Genomic DNA, 20,188 nt, shown 5'->3' on the forward strand with positions numbered 1-20,188 from the left:
CACGCACTGCCTTTCTCTTTGCCTTTGTCCCCTGAATATATATCTACTCATCCTTCAATATTTGGCTCCAGATTAGGGAGAGTAGCAAGTGCTTGAAATGAAAATTCAAAACTTATATATTCTTTGACCTCTCAATTCACTTTTATGAAAACACCTGCGGAAATGCATGGTTACATGCACACGGAAACTCATGGCAGCTTTATTTACAATTGTAAAAACTGTAAAAGTGGAGACCACTAAAAGATCTAGTAACAAATGGGGAAATGCGTTATAGACCCTATTAAAACAAATGAAGTTGATCTGTATACAATGACAATGAAGGATGCCCACAATATATGGCTGAGTTAAAAAAAAATGACAGAACAATATAATTCAGGTACCTAAACTGAATCAGAATAAGTCTCAGGATTTCAGCCACGAATGGCAGAACAAAGAGAGCTTCCTAGAGGCCAAGGATGAGAAAGCGATTACTTCTGCTGGGGGCTAAAGGAGAAGATAAGAAATCAGGCCTTTGCTCTTGGATCTTGCTTTACCTGAACTTCTCAGTGTTTTGAATGCTATGGACTGGATGTTTCTGTTCCCCTCAGGTGGAATATATTGCCACCCACCCCATATATTGAAATCCTAACCCCCAAAGTGATGGTATTGGACTTAGGGCCTTGGTGGGGTGATCAGATTTAGATGAGGTCATGTGTAAAGTGTAAAGTGGTCCTGAGACCAAAGTGTTTGAGAGCTGCTGTCCTAATCCTGTCTGATACTGAGGCTCTCCCCTAAAACACCCTTAGTGGAACTGAAGATTACTGCACAGAAAGACTGAGAGAAGAGGCTATGCAAGGGGGAGTAGCTTCATTGACTGGGCGACTGCCAGAGCCCAGGCGCCATGAGCATGGGGTTAAAAGAAGTGAGCACAGGGGCTGCAGACTAGCCTTTTGGAAGTGAACTGTGATGACATCTGAAAGGACAGGGAGGGCCACAGAGACACGTTTTTGGGCTGGAGCAAGGGTTTGCCCCAAAGCAACTTGTTTGGCCACAATTATTTGGAGACATTGAATTTAAACAATTACCTTACATAATATTGTTTGACATAATATTGACACTTCATGAGAAAAAGTATAAGTTAAAAGTGAAATAATAAAGAGTTCTGTCTAACCTATGTTAAAAAGTGAAAGGTAAATCTAGGTAGCCTGTCAATGTTTTATTATGAATTAGCCATTAATTTTAAGCAGCAATAAAAGATCAAACCACATGCAAGGATAAAAGAATATGAACAACCGCGAAAAGGAATATACCTATTCCACTCAGCTTTCTCCCACTTGGACTTTCTGGTGGTGCTGGAATTTCAGGATTTTTCTCTTCCTTTGATGGTACAAATACCTATAGAGTCCAAAGCACCATAACAAATAAGTTAAATGAGGTTTTTGAAATAACAAGGTAAGTGTAATTCACCTCAAGTGAATTAAACAAAACACCCAGCATCCGGTGACAATATAAAAGTCTTCTCGCAAGTCTGTGAAATTTAAAAATGAATACCGTCAACCTTTAGAAACAAACAAAAAATAAAACTAATTTCACCTATCAATGGCTCTTCTACTGCTTTAAAGTAAAAGAGTACAACACACAAGGCCTTTCCTGATCTGGCCCCACTTCCTCAAAAGGCTTGAGGCTCACCACAGCTCACCGAGCCCCCGCAGTGCCCGCCGACTCCCTGTTGGCTCTTCCCTGTGTCTCTGGTACACTTTCCTCTATTTGCAAAACGCCACTCAAATGTCCCCCTTGCAAGCCCTCCCGCCTCCACCCACTGCCCCTGCTGGTGAGCTGAGGCTCCCCTGCACAGCCATTCACAGCCCCCATGTTTACCACTATCCTGTCATGTGTACCTGGAGGCTCCAGGAGATCAGGCTGGGAAGGGGGCATGGAGGCTAAACAGCGTACAGCACACAGGCTGTGATTAAAACACAACCCCCCCCACCGCACCCCACCCCCCAAAAAAACCCCTAGACTTCATTCTAAGTATGATGGGAAGCCCACTGGAAATTTCAAGCAGAGAAATGACATGACCTAATTTACGTTTCTCAAGGTAACTCTCAGGGCTGTGTGAAGACTAAAGGAGGGGCCAGAGAGGAAGGAAGTCCAATGGGGACGCTACTAAAGTAGTGGCTTAGATTATGTGGCAGGTGTAGAAATAGAAATAGACGGATTCAACTTGTATTTTGGAAACGGATTAAATGTGGAGTGACTGAGGGTGACTCTTGGGTTTCTGGTTTGAGTGGAGGGAACTGATGATGCCACTACTAACTGAGATTATTGAGGTTCTTAGCTTTTCCTCTACAGGATGTGACAATAACAAAACTTAAATGTCTTACATAGAATGAGAACAGGAGCTATACTCTGCTCAAGGGTACATATGTCTATATATGGCGAAAAGGTACTTACACCACTGACAGATCAGCATAACTGAATTACCAGGCATACCTCAGTTTTCAAATTGGCTTTCAGTTCCAATCCTCCCAAATCATTCAGTGCAGACTCTTCACTGCCTAATGAAATTCAAAGCATTAGATCAATTTATGAATGTGCTTGTAAAATACATCCTGAGTCACAAGGTAACAGAATGTTGCTGTCTAGTATGCTGTGCCCTCTTCCTCTGCTGTCAGTAGAAAACAATAAAAAGGAATATGTACGAAGATTCTCAGATGAAAGACGAGGGATCGTTTATTCATTTCTGGCGGGCGTGTGTATGTGTGTGTGTACGAAAATGTTTCTTGCTGTTAAGATGGATGCCCACAAAGAATGATACAATATTGTTTGTGAGGACATCTTATTTCCAAGAATTTTTCTATAGTGATCTACATCATTTATCCCTAAAAGAAAATATTCCAGGCCACTGAGGTATATTCCCATTAAAGAAGGTGATTTGTGCATAGACTTACTTTACTTGCTTCATGCTGACACAGCAAAGTTGAACAAAGTTAAAAACTGTGAAGTAGGTAAAAAGAGAATGGAATTTTCTCTGCTAGAGACTCAAACCTATCCCTGTCTTGGTCCTTTCTTTCGTTCTCTCTTCTGTTCTGCGCCTTGTGGCTTGCAGTTTCTCTCACCTGCCCACAAGTAAGCCTCCAAAGAAAACCCTTCCTTTCTCCAAGAGGCTGCAAGCTTGTCTTTGCTTAAAAGCCCTTCTATTTCTGCTCCTTCAGGGGGAAGAAAAAGGGAAAGGGAGGAGGAAAAATAGACTGTAGCAATGATTGAGTCATAAAAACTTCCAGAGTGTTTAATGTACCCTAAGCTAAAGTCAATGGAAAATTTTAAAGTCACTTATTTCAACCCTTGGAACATTTCTTAATGTCTCCTAAGTCCCTGTAATGAACAGGACTAAATCTACTGGCCTTAGCCTTTGGAGGCTGCATTTAGATGATATCTAAGGTCTATTCCAGTTGAAAAGTCCAGGATGCTACAATTTATATAATCAGAGTGGAACAACCCTGATCCCTTGATGTCCAGCCCGTGTGCCCCCTCTGAATTCTCACAGCATCCCTGTGGTTAACCCTATTCTAAGCACCTGTCACACTGCAGCGTAACGGCCCATGTACAATACGTGGCTGGATTCACAGCTGTTTTCCCACCTTGACTATTTGAATCCACAGTGGTACCTGGTGTAATGTGTCTGAAGTGGGAGGGTATGAATGACCAAGCTCAAAGCTTACACCTCTGAAAGCTACCAATTGTTTCTAACAAGACCAGCACTCTCTGAAATCTACCAGAAAGGAACGTTTCTTTTCTTTTTCAAATAAATTCTAAACCAGAAACTAACTCATTTATATGAGCAATAAATTCCATTAAAAAAAATGTGCGTCCCCAATGAGAAGTATCCAGCCAGACTGACTGACACACAGTTTGAGTCTGTAAGTCAGATGAGGTTGGAATGATGCTTATTTCTGTACTATTATCCCCTTTTTATACGACAGAAAACTGAGGCTCAGAAGCAATTTTTTCTTAGAGGCACCTGAGTATTATGCAAGTTATTTAAACTCTCTGAACCTTTTCCTTCATTTATAAAATGAGGGTGACAAAAAAATACTCATTTCATATGTTGTTATAAGGTATCTTCATTTTGATTAAGAAGAAATCTGAAGGTCAAAGAGGCTTAGTAACTCCCAACAATCCTGCAGACAACACTTGGCCAGCTGATGCTCCCCTCTCAGCCTCTGGCCTCATCGCACAGGAGAAGTGGGTCTAAGGCTTTAAGCTCCTAAACACAACTTTAGAGAAGCTTGACCTTCAAGCTGGATGAGAGCTATTTTGTGATGTTCTAGAACCCAAACCATCTTTTGGAAGACTGTCTTAAACGTCCTCTACACACAATTATCTTTGTAAAACGCGAAAATGTGCACTTAGAGATTCTCACCTACGTCATGCAAATTTTCTTCAGAAGAAACAGTGACTTCAAGGCCTCCTTCTTCCTGGAAGGACTTGGTCATGCTGTTACCATCTCCTGTTTTCTCAGCAGACAATGGAACAGTCCACTCTCCACTGTGATGACTCCTGATGGTCAAGTCCTGCTCATATTTAGGAGCTGAGAGAGCTACGTCACAGGTAGCAGGAAGGACTGCTGTGCAGGAAGGAGCAACTTCTGGTTCTTGGCCATTAATACGTTCAGTAGTGGTGGTCTTCAAGTCGCCCTCAGGCTCCCGCTGATCATCAGCTTTTTTAGCACCGGTATTTACGGCTGTCAAACGGTGTACCCTGACAGAGGAGTCCTCGGCTGCCTGCTCTGGTCCTCGTGGGTCGACAGGTGGGTACACACTACCCCCTGCTGGACACCTGGCTGGAGTGCTGTCCCCCGACATCCCTGCCTCAGGGCTTTCATCTTCTCTCTGAACTCTGCCTGCACAGTCCTTGCCAGGCCTTGTCTCTGCTGCACATGCAGCACCTGCAGAGAGCACACTGACCGACGCCTTGTCGTGCCCTTCCCTGGTGCCCACTTCTTTTCCTCCTGTGGATGGCCCAGGACACTGACGGTTGTCCTCGGCAATTAGGCTGGGCAGCGGGGCCTCAGGCTTGCTCGTCTTCATAACTGACGGGTCATCTTTGCCTTCGGGGCTGCCTGTGGTCAGCTGAATCTCTTTGTGCCTGTCTAGGCCAGTGGCAGCCAGCACACATTCGGCTGTGCTGGTGGAGATGATGGCGGCCTCGCTCAAGTCCTCCGTTCCTGCAACAGCGGGCTGATCTTCGTCCTGTGGGACGGCGCCCGCCATGACTGCCTCCCGCCCTTCCAAGGTGCTGGTGGAAATCATGGTGGTGTCGCCTGTCTCCTCCGCTGGGGTGACCGAGGGATGGACGTCCCCCTGAGGGGCGGCACTGGACACTGGGCCCTCACAGTCTTCCACTGAGCTTGTCGAGATGATGGCGCTCCCATCTTTCTCTTCCACGCCCGGGACGGGGCGCTCGTGTTCCCTTTCCATAGCCACATCGCAAACGAAGGCCTCACACTCTTCTGCGATGCTGGTGGAAATGAGGGCACACTCATCTTTCTCCTCCTTGCTGGTTGAAGCGAGGGGGCTCTCGACTTCTGCGGGCGCACTGGGCGTGGGCGCCTCGAAGTCATCGGCGGTCGCCAAGACTGGCCCTTTAGCTCTTTCTTCAGCTGCAGCGACGGGCTGCTGACTCTCCGCACCTCGGATGGCTGTGGCACTGGAAATGGGCACCTCGCACTCCTCCCCTATGCTTGTGGAAATCATTGCACACTCGTCTTTCTCCTCGTTTCCAGCAGCAGCGAGTTGGCGCTCATCACCTGACACCGCGCTGGGCATGGGGGCCTCGAATTCTTCCACGTTCACTCTGGGGCCCTCCATGCCTTCTTCGGTTCTCAGGGCACTCGAACGACCTTCTTCCGTGTCTAGCATCGTGTTTAGCTTTGGGGTGAAGTAATCTGTGGTACTGGTGGAAATCATCAAGCCTGTGCCTTGACTTCTACCCCCGGCTAAACAAGCCTGGTTGGTAATATTGTCACTGGCTGTAGCAGCCACGAGGCCGTCACAGTCTTCGTTTTCCACAGAGGTGATGATACCTTCATCTTCTTTTTCGCCCGGTGAGGTGTGATGAACCTCGTATTCTGGGACTACCCCAGACACAGGAACCTCATAACAGCCCCCCACCAGGCCAGTGGAAATAGTGGTGTTGTCGATGTTCTCTTTTCTGCTGAGCTGACTATCATGGTGATCTGAAGCCGCACTCGTCATGGGAATCTCGCAACCTTCAGGACCCGGGGCCACTTGGCCCTTTCCTGCAGCTGCGCTGGTCACGCTGCTTTCCACAAGCCCTTTGGCACTGGAGCAGATCTCTGAATCTTTACCGTCCTTCTCGGCACCGCTCACGCTGTCGGCATTACTCCTGTGTGCATTTGGGACAGTGGCACCAGCCTCGGCCTCCACACGCCCTGCCGCCGTGTCAATCCGACTGTCGCCTTCTTCTGCACTTTCACAAACGGACACCCCTTCGCTTTCCTCTTCGATTCCTGTGCACGTTGACGCGTGCCCGATCTCATTTCCTCTTCCAGTACTGGTCACGACCCCCTCCCCTTCGTCATCCTCCTCCTTCGCGCCTGTGCTGGTCACGATGTCTTCGTCATCGCACGGACCAGCAGCGACCGATGGTACATTAGTGACATCTTTGGCTACGGTGCTGTCCATCGCACTCTCTCCATTTTCTTCTGATTCGGAACTTAGAGCAAAGCCCTCGCTGCTCTCTTCCGAGCCTGTGCAACTTGCTGGCCCCTCCCCATCTTCCTCAGTTATCCCTGTGCTGGTGACAGCGCTTTCACCTTCCGGGCCATCGTTCACAGACCCGCCTCCCTCCTGGGCGGGACTGGCTCCCGCTGGCATGTCATTATCCACCGGGACCTCAGGGGCCCCTGTAACCCTGCGCTCCTCCTGTGACCCTGCACCAGCTACTGAGCACATGACGAAGCTGTCACTTTTCTGCTCTGCTCCTGTACACGTCACAGTCCCCTCAGTTTCTTTCTTGGGGCCCATTCGTGTCATATTTCTCCGGAATCCATCCACCTCTTCACTGCTTAGGGACCCCTCTCTGATTTCCATGCCAGCACTAGTTACCGCTCCATCGCTCTCCACCTCACTAATAAAAGTCACAGTTCCCTCCACGAGTTCTGAGTCCCTGCTCGAAGAGCCATCGCACTTCCCCTCGGAGCCTGCACTGGTCACAGCATCATCCTTCTCTTCGGTCGCCGCACTATTGACGTCATTGTCCGTGGTCCCTGCAGGGGCTGTCACTGGGTCCGCCGCTCTTTCCTCAGGCTCGGCCACAGCACACTCCCCACTTTCTCCTTCCTTGGTGCTTGTGAGGAAAGTTTCACTTTCAGCAAATCCTTCTGTGACGACGCCTCCACCTTCCTCGGCTGCAGCAAAGATGGTGCCTTCGCTGGCTTCCGCTCCGACGTGAAGAGGGTGGCTTCTGGAGTGTGCACCCATCGTGAGGCCTTCGTCCGCCTCGATGCTTGTGCAAGGCACAGCCATCCTGCCCTCTTCTGTCTCTGCAGAAGTGGTTGTGGCATCCCCTGCATTTACTAGGTTTAGGGGAACACCTCTGTCCTTCCCTTCAGTACTGGTGGCAATGGAAGTGTTTTCTGCTCTACCAGACCCGGATGTTGCAGGCTCAGCCTTCCCGCTCCTTTGGTGTGAAACAGAGGATACAGCATTGCTTCCAGCACTGGTGTCCACTTCACTGTTTTCATTCCTTCTGTCAATATCAGTTGGTGTGTTTCCTGTTTCACCTGGGCCTCTACTATGCTTAAGTCCAACATTTTCAGCATCTTTTTCTGTACTCATGCCTACTGCCTGATCAACACCAAGGCCATCCTTTTGGCCATTTTCTACGGAAGCCCTAACTGTCTGCTTTGCATTCAAGTTACTCGCTCTCCCAGCCATGTCCACTGAGTTGCCTTTTTTGTCAACATTCTCATTTTCCACAGTCATGCCCGTTAACTCACTACCAAGAGTTGTGTTTGCTCTTCCTTGTTTGCTGTGCAGTACAGTGGCCTGAGAATCTTCTGGAATGTGTCTTTTGCTATCCACACTTGCTTTTGCTGGTATATCTACTGTGGAAACTGCATCACCTTCTTTGCTGTCACTTGTCCTAGGGACTTCTGATTCCCTAACAGTCGAGCTTTGGTTAGGGATCTCAGAGAGGTCCACAAGCGAGGTGCTGGCTGTGCCCCCTTCTGAAACAGTTCTTTTGCTAACTACAGGAATTATACCTGAATTGTGAGACTGTTTCTGAGGCACGGCAGTCTCAGAACTTAAGGACGGGGAGGGGTCTACATTTGTGGAATGTTCAAGAGCAGCATCTCCATGAGCTTCACGTTCTTCAGTGGGTCTGGTGGTGCTTTTCAAATTTTTCTGTGCCCTGTCACTTTCTGACAGGGCACGAGGTAACAAGCGATGACTGGTTTCAGAGTCTACATTCATTTCATGAGTCCCTTGTTGAGTGGGCTCTTTCTCCCCGGGATTTGGTTTGGACATAGCACTTTGGAGATGTACTTTCTTGGTCAGGGTGCTTTTATGGTCAGCGTGCTTTTCAGAATTACCAACAGCTCCTGCTCCACGTCCTGATTTACAGGCCAGAGCTGCTGTTTTTGAATCTACTATGGAAGTTCGTAATTCGTCCTTTAAAACTGTAGTGGTGGTTTTCTGTTTTGTGACATTTTCTGAGTTGGCCTCTTGCTGAGAACTGCTGCTGCTGCTGTCTTGGGTTCTGGGTACTTCCAGTGCATTTTCCACGGCTGGCTCTGCGTCAGTTTCCATTGGCTCTTGTTCGGGTATCAAGGCAGGATCACTGCTCTTTTTGGATCTCTGAAGGGAGGAGCTACAGGGAGCGCCCAAAGGGTTTGCTGCTGGTTTTTCTTCTCCTTTGGTCATTTCTTGGGATAAGCTTCCTCTCCGATTTTCACACAACTTTCTACTTAACTTCTTTTCCACGACTGAGCTATTTCCTCTGGGCTTTTCATGACTGCTGTCAACTTCTTTACCCTCCTTGTCCTCTGATTTATTTTCTTCCTTCTTTTTCATGTCCTTACTACTGTGCCTTAAGCTCCTGCCTTTGTGCCCATCTGATAACTTTCTCTCAAGTCTGGCAGAACCTGACTCTCTATCACCCTTATACTTCTCCTTTGCTAGTGGTAACCTCGCTCTGTGACTGGACTCTCTCTGTGCACCGTGTGCTGAAGAGGCAGTGCTCTCTGCTGCAGGTTCCACACCACCTTCCTCAGAAGGTCTGTCTTCAACTCTAGACTTCCGCTGTCTATCTGGGTCACTTTCTTCTGTGTTCTTCTCCTTATCTGGTTTTGAAGTGGTCACCTGTTTCGCGACATTTTCTTGTGATTCTGTTTCAACTGCTTTTAATGGTTTGCCTTGGCTTTTGGATTTAGACTTTAACACAAGTTTCTCTTCTAACGAGCTCTTGGTTCTTCGTTTCTCCTTGTGAACAACCTCTTCTGCTTTTGAATTACTATCTGCATTAGTCGAGTCCATATCACACTTATCTTCTGAGTAACTTTCACTTCTTCTCTGTAACGCGCTTCCATGTGGCTTGAAACTCAGAGAATCTTTCTGAATTTTAGAATCGCTTGATCGTCTTGATCTGTGCTCTGCCTTAGTTTTGTCGACTGACCCATGTCTCTCTTTTTTGTTGTTTTCTTTACGAATATTCTCATCGGTTTTTATAATATATTCAGAAACTGGTTTACCATCTTTGCCCAAAATTGATAATTTTCTTTCATTCCTATGTTTACTTTTTCGTTCAGCTTTATCATCTGAAGAAACCTTTGTTTGTTGACTTGCCTTCTGAATATTTTCATCAACTTTCAAGCCCTTCTCAGAAGAGTGAAGCTCAGTCTCATCACCTGTTTTATGTGTACTGTCACCTTTATACTTATGTTTTGCAGACAGTTTGTCTTCTGACAAAGTTTTCTCTTTTTCAGGCTTGTCCTTGGAGGATTTTGCCTCTTTCTTAGGCAGGCTTTTCAAGTGTGGTGTTTCAGAATCATCTTTCTTTAGGTGCTTTTCATTCTTAAGTGTGCATTTCTGTTTCTGGGGTTCTTCTGTACCACTTTCTGACCGTTCCACTGGCCTTTTCCCATCTCTCGTGTCAGTCTCTTCCTGCGTCCCTTCCACCACAACAGGAGTTGATGTCCGTCTTTTATGTTCTCTTTCTATTTTGGGTTCATTTTTGTTTTCATCAGCTGAATGCAAAGACTCTGAAAGTCTCCGAGCAGGTTTACTTGGTTCACTCTTTGCATGAATGTGCTTCAAATCCTTTGAAGAAGATACTTTTTCCTTTTCACAATGCTGTAAGAAAATAAAAGTTAAGATATAAGAAATACTAAGATTAATTTTTATATTCAAATCTAAAATTTGGGTGCATTTAGTATGCTGAGTGCTGTCACACATCACATCTTACTTAGTTAATTAACCTTTGCCAGCAGCCAGTAGGTATTATTAACTTCATTCTATGCATCAAGAACCTGAAACTCAGCATGGTTCAGGAACCTGACATGCAGCAACGAGTTCAGATGATTTCATTCTGAATCTAGTATTCTTCCCACTATACTGCAGCATCTTTTTAGACAGTAGTTCCTTCTTCTGATATCCATGCATTTAGAAGGCCTTCTTAAACTCTAAATTGCTAAAGCCCACTAATGCCTAGTGGTCATTAATAAATATAAGCTGAAAGAATGACAGCCCAATGTTCTTTTTAGTCCAAAAGCTTAATACCTAATGAAGGCAATTAAAAATTTTACAATGAAGTAAAGGTTTCTTATATTTAAATTTAAAAACCCAAATTATTTACAGGAGCTTCATGAATTTAGGTTACCTGTAAGACCGTCTACTTAGGAAGCTTCAAATGCACACAGTAACCCACGGTGATATTAACATCATATATAATGTATGTATATGCTTATGTATCTAAGGGAAGATACTGATAGACAAAGCATCCAAACCTTCTTCCCTGCCCCACAGGATGGCTCTGAGGGGACTAACGTTAACGACTAAGCAAACTCTAATAAAGACTCATGGACCAGCTATAATTATTCTTATTCAAATAATGGGCTGAAGTCCTCAGAAAGCCCACTGTGTGTCTGGGTCAGTTTCTCACTGCACCTTTTACATTTTAACATGAAGATTAATGCACTACTAATATAGGGACCAGTGCATAGCAAGATCTTATTAAAAAAATACTTTAAATTCCTCAAAGAAAGAACAGGGATTTCATCAACCTAATTTTACAGTAAGTTCTAACCAATTAATGTGAATAAAATTTTAAAAATCATGTTTCACAAAATTTCTCATAAAATAAAATTAAGTATTTAGAAATATGCCATTAGAATATCAGGATATACTTATAAAAATGCCTCTAGTTTCTGGATAAAGACATCAAGAATATTTACTGGCTATGAATAATGAATTACTAAATCGTTAGCATTTCCCTTAGAAGTGTTAAGATAGTTCAGCTACAGAATTATAAACATGGCAGTGTATATAAAGATTTAAACCCAGTGAAAACAAAAGTTTATCCCAAGAAAATAATGCAAAGAGGAGAATGAATTTATTGAACATTTTTGGGGGTATTTTTATGCACATATTTTTACCATTTAAAATGATCACTTAGAGATAATCTAAGTGCTCAACTATAAGGAAATGCTTAAATTATGGTATTCAATATAGTACTCTGCAATCAAATATAATAATTAGGAAGTTACGGCATTAAACAAGTAACAGGGAATGTTAAAAAACACTTTGGAAGATTGCATCTACTCCACAAAATTATGAACACATGGATGAGAAATGAAACAGAATAAAACAGACAATCTGTTAGTGGAGGGATTTTAGCTTTTTTCCCCTTTTCTTTTTCATTATTATTCCTGGCAATTTTATTACTGTCAATATAAGAAATAAGAGGTGGAGCAGTTGGGGGAAAGGAGGGAAGTAGAAAAGTAGCTATTATCCAGATAAAGGATCACATGAACCAACTTGCCAAAATGAGGAATTCAGGCCATAACAGGATGGGGGTGCTAGAATGCTGAATGTGATGGACTTTTTTTTCAACTTGGAAAAAACCAGATTGTATTCTAAGTTCTACTACAAGACTGAATGGCCTATATCTAACAAAAGAACATTTAAAATGGGGTTTTATTAATTAAGACACACCTCACTCGTTTTAAGGGTTTCTTTGGAATCTTCTTCAGATGGCTGTTTCTTCTTAGAATTCTCGTCAACGTTCCTGGCGGGGGGAAAGTGAAATATGAACTTTGTTTGAACCAAATGTAGGAATTTCTCAGGAAGATTAAAAAAAAAAAACCTTAGCTTTTCTCTACCATCAACACTGAACCTGTACAGAGAGATTAGTGCAGTTCAATTCAAATCTTCCTCTTGGTTAACTGTGAAGACCTCAGTCCCGCATGGGACGTGGAACACTCCTGGCCCTGTAGGAAAGTAGTCTTGAAACAAAATTTCCTGACTTGTTGCTTGAAGATGAATACGATATGGGCTACAATTCCATTTGGAAAGTCTTATCTTTTGAAATAAACATGGTACTTTTATTTATTCAGATGGACAGGGATGAGGTCTATACAGAAAATGAGAGCTAACTCCTCCCACTGAGTCCTGCAAATGATTAACTCGGCTACCTTCAAGTCTAAGATAAATTTTCACAACTGCAACTCGATGGAAGCGCAAAGTTGTAGCCTATGCCTAGACAGCCACTCAGTCTCTTCAGCTTTCTAATTCTTACAGAATTAACCATGATAACGCGGTACTAAAAAAAAAATTTGGCTTGGACCTCTGGTTTATGGGGAGAAGTATGAGATACTGGTGAAGCGAACTGCCTGGAAAGACTGGAGCATGGAGGCAGTCACTGTCAGTAAGAGGTAACTGAATGTCCAGAACAGGGATACTTCCCAAGCACTTCTAGAGGGTCTATAAACTCTCTGAAACTCTAGGGACAACTGTGTGTTTATCCACGTGCATTTTTCCGGACAGAGTCCAAAGCTTCCAACAGATTATCAAAAAAGTCTGCCCCCTCCAAAGATTAGTATACACTACATTGAAATATTATAGATATTAATACAATGAATTATGATACTGAAAAGGAAACCCTAAGGTCTTTCATAAACATGGAATAACATATACATTCAAGGTCTCGCTCTTTACTGTCATTTTCAATGCCTCTCCTCTGAGAGCATGCTGAGAGAATATTACAGTGGGAATGTGGCCAGATAAAACATGTACCTGGAATCCTTTTTTCTTTTTTTGCTTAAGGCTACCTTTTTCTCTAAAACTTTGCGTTCTTTAAGGACTTCTTTAATTCGGGGGGCTTTGGGTTCCAAACTCTTTGTTGATGATTCTTCTACGTCCACACTATTTTTGCCTGGGAAAGAAGCAATCAATAAACTGTATTTCAGAACAGAGTTTTAAAAACAGTGTAATATTTATTTTTCATTAAGATTTCTAATCACTGTAAACATGCAGAATGGCTTTAATATCTCTAAGCTGTTAGAATAAAAATAATTTTTTAGATGGAGAAGTCATATTTTTTATTTCAAATGCTTATATATGCACCTATGTATATTTTATATCACACAAGATCAGTGTCCGGAGGAAGTTCAATTTTGTTCAATGAAATATTCCAGATAAATGTTTGACATTTTAGTTAACATAAAGTATAGATGAATTCCATTAATATCACTGCAAAGCTTGAGGACTCACAGGTTAACAATAAATTTTCCAGTGACAATTCATTCCACAATTACTGGAAAATAAATCGCTAACATGTGAGTTGTATAATCTGGTATGTGATAGAATGTTTAATTTAGATACAGAAATATAATTTAAAAAGTGACTAAACACACCAGATTAAAAAGGAAATCTTCCACACCTTAAAATACATAATTTAAAAAAATCAAACAGCTTTACTGAGATACAATTTTGATCATTTTACTTTAAAATATCTCATAAGTTATCTTAATATCTAGAAAATAATGGAGTATGTTTAAGATATTAAAAGTTAACATCTCCCATACCTTGATTCCTAGCTTTTGAGGACTTTGTCTTTTCTGCTTTCTGTTTTCGTTTTTCTTCAAGTTTCTCTCTATTAATTTGCCTTCTTAAAAGCCTCTCTTCTTTTTCTTTAGCCTAAAACCACAAAATATTCATAATTATCTTGACAGAGTATCAGGCAAAAGCAAAAACAGTTTGGGAAAAAAGTACACATGTCCTTTAGATGTTCTTACAAATTAATGGGCTCTAAAAAAGTGCATATATACTATTATATACATGTGTATATGTACGTGCGCACGTGTTTCAATCTGGAAGCTACCAAAAGAATAAAAGAGAGAAGTGAAATTTTTCCATTACTCTTTCAGAATGCCATCAATTTAAAGGTATCATTTTGGGAAAGAGTGATTTAATAAACTGCTATTTCAAATGAAAGGAGAGTTATAAAAATATCTATGAGCATCAAGTGTAGAGTTAGGTCTCCATAATTTTTCAATTTTCTCAAAGAAAAATGCTGAAATACAGGTTCAAGTGACAGGCTCATCCTACAACAAATGTGACTTGCTGGTCATGCTCTCAGGACCTAGGTTTTACACATAGGACTTTATACAGTCATGTTTTAAAGCCAGAGAAAAACCAGTCATTGTGTGTTACTCCACCATCTCTTTCCCAACCAGAACTTAAAGCCTCAAAGTGCCAAACAGTCTAAGCATAAGATTAACTCCTTATCAACTCACCTTTTCAAGGGATAAGCCACTATTAACATTTTGGTACACTTTCTTCAAGTCATTTTTAATGTAGTAATATTTCCTCAATCTATGATGCACAATTTTTCATATTTTTATGTTTCTGAAATTATAAGCCATCTTAAAACTGATGTATACATACAACAAGATGGCAATTTTTTTCTCTAAACAGCAGTTAATAATTCAATGGCACATCTTAGAAATATTTTCAAATGCAGGAAACATGTGGATGGACTGTGCTTCCCTCTTAATATTATGTTATTGGCTGATGCCATCTCTCTCATGGCTGGATCCGTACCTGAGTCAAGCATTTACACACTATGAAACACCTAGGATATTCCCAGTTTTTCACTACCACTAACCACAAGGCTATGAACACCTCCATCACATGTCTATGTCTATTCTCCCTAGTTAAATGACAAGGTCCCTGAAGGTAGAACCTACATGTCACTGTTTTGAATGGTCACCAGTACCTTGTAAACAGACTAGTCAAGTTTGCCAAACTGATGTAACAGGTTAAAATAATAAGAGGTCAAGTCTGACTTACAACAGACTGCCGCCGTTGCTCTACAGTAAGCTCGTCATCGGAGTCACTGTAATACTTTGAGTAGAGATATGGTTTGTGAACATACGCATGCCGTACACTTTTTGCTTTTCCTTCACTGGGATCACTGGTTTGAGTTTTTGTTTTGTTTTGTTTGTTCTTCTCTTCATCTGGAAGAAAGTCAATAGAGAAGTGCTTCTATCAATCAGCAATACAATGAACATGATGCTTGATCAACATCAAGAGGCAAAAGTAGTATCAATGTAGTTCAAGTGTATTTGCAGGTCTGACAGGAGAACTATCAGTATGTGAAAACTCAGAAATGGATATTTTAAAGGCTGTATACAATCCATATCTCAATTGATTGACTGATTGACTGATTTTGGCTATGCCACATGGCATGTGGAACTTCCCTGACCAGGGATCGAACCCATGCTCCTGCACTGGGAGCGCGGAGTCTTAACCACTGGACAATCAGGAAAGTCTTCTTGATTTATTTATTAATTTTTTCCTTTCTTTTAGCTTCTCACATATCAAATAGGCAAAGAAAAATTAAACCTTACAGTTATTTATGTTTCTTTACAAATAGTTAATCCTTATTTGTGTGTCAGTAGACTTGGTATGAATGCTTTACCACTATTAAGTTGAACAAATTCACTTGAAGCCACACTTTAAAGTAAACTTGAGATGTTAATGACCACCTGTGATCTTGGTTTTATGAAAGAGGCAAGAATCAATAACTGGCCCTACACCAACTATACACAGAAACCCTTGTACCTTAGGAAGGAGGAGAAGTTCCCCGTGACACAGCAAGAAGTAAAGAAGTGGTACTAAGTAGTACTTAGTACTCTCGAAAAAGAGCCACTTTCTTACTTTTTGGACCCCATACATAGAAAATCTGGTCCTGTCCATGAAAACCTTCAAAAGACCCCAAAAAGCACCTAGAATTAAAATTTGCATTCGGCTAGAGAAAGTGGACTGTTAACAGGATAAGAGCATTCTTCCTACATCGGTACTCAGAAATGACCTCATGAGGATAATTATGAAGAGTGGAGACTGATGCCCTTGCATTTTTGGGCTGTTAATTTAGTTTTTTAATGGATACGAAGAAAAGAATGAAAAATGGGAGAGACTGAAAAATACATCTGTGGCATTAAAACCTTCTACTTTTTCTCTCTTATGATTTTCTCTCTAGGTATTCTATCCAAGAGCCAGTGGCAAATTTACAAGATGCTTCCTACAGGCAACTGCAAATATTCAATATTTTTGACTTTTCAAAAGATCATAAGCAATATTTAATCTTGCGGTAAAGATCAGCATAAGGTGTTGTTTATAAGCCCAGACTCAGGTTTGAAATGGCACTGTGCTCACTAGCTACATCACCCTGGATGAGACACTTTCACTTGGTGACTTTGTTTCCTCACCAGCAGCTAAACAACAGCGTAACAACTGAGCACAGTGCCTGGAACACAGCAAGTGCTTCATAAGGGTTAGCTGAAAAACAAACTATATAATACAAGAGAGGTCTAGTCTTTGCCCTTGGTTCTGGGAGGTAATCTCCAAGTCTCTGGAATGCCATTCCTGATTGGAGCATTTTTTTTTTACTTAGGGTCTTAGGTCAAGCCAAACTGCAAAATAGTGTGACTTAGGGTGGGGGTGTTGGGTCATGAGGTATCAGTTCGACCTCCAGAGGGGCTGGGAACTAAGGCCAGACACACGGGCAGTCAACTAGGTGTACATGATGAAGCCCCAACAAAAACTTCAGACATAAAGGTTCTAGAGAGCTTCTCTGCTTGGCAATAATCTGTATACACCATTAGACATCATTGCCAGAAAAGTAATGCTGTCCAAAACACCACAAGAAAACGACACTTGGGAGACAGCAGAAGCAAGAAGAGCTACAATTCTGCAGCCTGAGGAATGGAATCCACAATCACAGATAATTAGATGAAATGAAATGGCAAAGGTATGTGTCCCAGATGAAGGAAGAAGATAAAACCCCAGAAAAACAACTAAGTGAAGTGGAGATAGGCAACCTTCCAGAAAAAGAATTCAGAATAATGATAGTGAAAATGGTCCAGGATCTTGGAAAAAGAATGGAGGCAAGGATCCAGAAGATGCAAGAAATGTTTAACAAAGACCTAGAACAACTAAAGAAGAAACAAACAGAGAAGAACAATATAATAACTGAAATCAAAAATATACCAGAAGGAATCCATAGCAGAATAAGTGAGGCAGAAGAATGGATAAATGACCTGGAAGATAGAACAGTGGAAATCACTGCTGTGGAAAAGAATAAAGAAAAAAGAATGAAAAGAAGACAGTCTAAGATACCTCTTGGAACAACATTAAATGCACCAACATTCGCATTCTAGGGGTCCCAGAAGGAGAAGAGAGAGAGAAAGGACCTGAGAAAATATTTGAAAAGATAATTGCTGAAAACTTCCTGAACATGGGAAAGGAAACAATAACTCAATTTCAGGAAGCACGAGAGTCCCAGCCAGGACAAACCCAAGGAGGAACACACCGAGACACGCAGTAATCAAATCAACAAAAATTAAAGACCAAGAAAAAATATGAAAAGCAAAAAGGGAAAAATGACAAATGACATACAAGGGAATCCCCATAAGGTTATCAGCTGATTTTTCAGCAGAAACTCTGCAGGCCAGAAGGGAATGGCATGATGTATTTAAAGTGATGAAAGGGAAGAAGCTACAACCAAGAATATTCTCATTCAGATCTGACAGAGAATCAAAAGCTTCACAGATAAACAAAAGATAAGAGAGTTCAGCAATACCAGAACAGCTCTGCAACAAATACTGAAGGAACTTCGCTAAGTGGGAAAGAGACTAGCAACTTAAAACAATCTTGTACATATATAGACTGCTATAGCAAAACCTCATGGGAACAGCAAACCCAATAATTACTACAAATACACACACACACACACACACACACACACACACACACACACACACAAGCCACCCAAACACAACACTAATGATGGTCATCAAACCACAGGAGAAGAGAACAAGAAAGGAAGGGAAGAAAAAAGACCTACAAAAACAAACCCCAAACAACAATTAAGAAAATGGCAATTGGAGCATATACATAGATAATTACCTTAAATGGAAATAGATTAAATGCTCCAACCAAAAGACACAGACTGGCTGAATGGATGCAAAAACAAGACCCATATATATGCTGTCTAAGAGATCCACTTCAGACCTAGGGACACATACAGACTGAAAGTGAGGGGATGGGAAAAAGTATTCCATGCAAATGGAGATCAAAAGAAAGCTGGAGCAGCTATACTCGTATCAGACAAAACAGAGTTTAGACAAGAGACAAGGAAGGACACTACATAATGATCAAGGGATCAATCCAAGAAAAAGATATAATAATTGTACATATATATGTACCCAACATAGAAGCACCTCAATACATAAAGCAAATACTAACAGTCATACAGGGAGAAACTGACAGTAACACAATAATAGTGGGGGACTTTAACACACCACTTTCATCAATGCACAGATCATCCAGACAGAAAATCAATAAGGAAACACAGGCCTTAAATGACACATTAGACCAGATGGACTTTATTGCTATTTATAGAGCATTCCATCCAAAATCAGCAGAATATACATTCTTCTCAGGTGCACATGGAACATTCTCCAGGATTGACCACATGCTGGGCCTCAAAACGAGCGTTGGTAAGTTTAAGAAAGTTGAAATCATATTAAGCATCTTGGTTGACCACAACACTATGAGATAAGAAATAAACTACAAGGAAAAAACTAAAAAACACAAACACATGGAAGCTACGCAATATGCTACTAAACAACCAAGGGATTACTGAAGAAATCAAAGAGGAATTCAAAAAATACCTAGAGCACAATGATCCAACACCTGTGGGATACAACAAAAGCAGTTCTAAGAGGGAAGTTTACAGCCACACAATCTTACTTCAGGAAACAAGAAAAATCTCAAATAAACAACCTAACCTTACACCTAAAGCAAGTAGAGAAAGAAAAACAAGCAAAACTAAGGTTAATAGAAGGAACGAAATCATAAAGACCAGAGCAGAAATGAATGAAATAGAGATAAAGAAAACAATAGCAAAGATCAATAAAACTAAAAGCTGGTTCTTTGAAAAGAAGATAAATGAAACTGATAAACCTTCAGCCAGACTCATCAAGAAAAAAAGCGAGAAGACTCAAATCAATAAAATTAGAAATGAAAAAGGGAAAGTTAAAACTGCCACCACAGATATACAAAGGATCATAAGAGGCTACTACAAGCAACTTTATGCCAATAAAATGGACAATCTGGAAGAAATGGACAAATTCTTGGAAAGGTACAATTTTCCAAGACTGAACGGGGAAGAATTAGAAAATATAAACAGACTAATCACAATTAATGAAACTGAAACTGTGATTAAAAAACTTCCAAGAAACAAAAGTCCAGGACCAGATGGCTTCACAGGTAAATTCTTCTAACATAGGTGTTAGAAGAGCTAACACCTACCTTTCTGAAACTGCTACAAAAAATTGCAGAGGAAGGAAAACTCCCAAACTCATTTCATGAGGCCACCATCACTCTGATACCAAAACCAGACAAAGATACCACAAAAAGAGAAAATTAAAGGCCAACATCACTGATGAACACAGATGCAAAAATCCTTAACAAAATACTATCAATCCAAATCCAACAATACATTAAAAGGATCACACACCATGATCAAGTGGGATTTATCCCAGGGATGAAAAGATTTTTCAATATCTGCAAATCAATCAATGTGATATACCACTTCAACAAACTGAAGAATAAAA

The 20,188-nt window shown here is 41.6% G+C and overlaps 1 protein-coding gene across 3 annotated transcripts in view; it reads right to left on the bottom strand.

The window, feature by feature from the left end:
* BOD1L1 (biorientation of chromosomes in cell division 1 like 1) overlaps positions 1–20,188 on the bottom strand; it is a 53,479-nt gene that overhangs the window by 19,410 nt on the left and 13,881 nt on the right. For all 3 annotated transcript variants that reach the window (XR_009048778.1, XM_057705671.1, XM_057705672.1), the window contains exons 6-12: positions 15,357–15,523; positions 14,090–14,201; positions 13,299–13,437; positions 12,219–12,291; positions 4,403–10,358; positions 2,473–2,537; positions 1,290–1,374 (exon numbers count right to left, since the gene is read on the bottom strand). Coding sequence is in view for 2 of the 3 variants with exons in the window: in XM_057705671.1 (XP_057561654.1) it covers positions 1,290–1,374; positions 2,473–2,537; positions 4,403–10,358; positions 12,219–12,291; positions 13,299–13,437; positions 14,090–14,201; positions 15,357–15,523 (6,597 nt within the window). In the remaining variant the exon portion in view is untranslated. The remainder of the gene's footprint in view (positions 1–1,289; positions 1,375–2,472; positions 2,538–4,402; positions 10,359–12,218; positions 12,292–13,298; positions 13,438–14,089; positions 14,202–15,356; positions 15,524–20,188) is intronic.

The sequence above is a fragment of the Hippopotamus amphibius genome, chromosome 13 (genome assembly GCF_030028045.1).
Source record: "Hippopotamus amphibius kiboko isolate mHipAmp2 chromosome 13, mHipAmp2.hap2, whole genome shotgun sequence".
NCBI lineage: Eukaryota > Metazoa > Chordata > Mammalia > Artiodactyla > Hippopotamidae > Hippopotamus > Hippopotamus amphibius.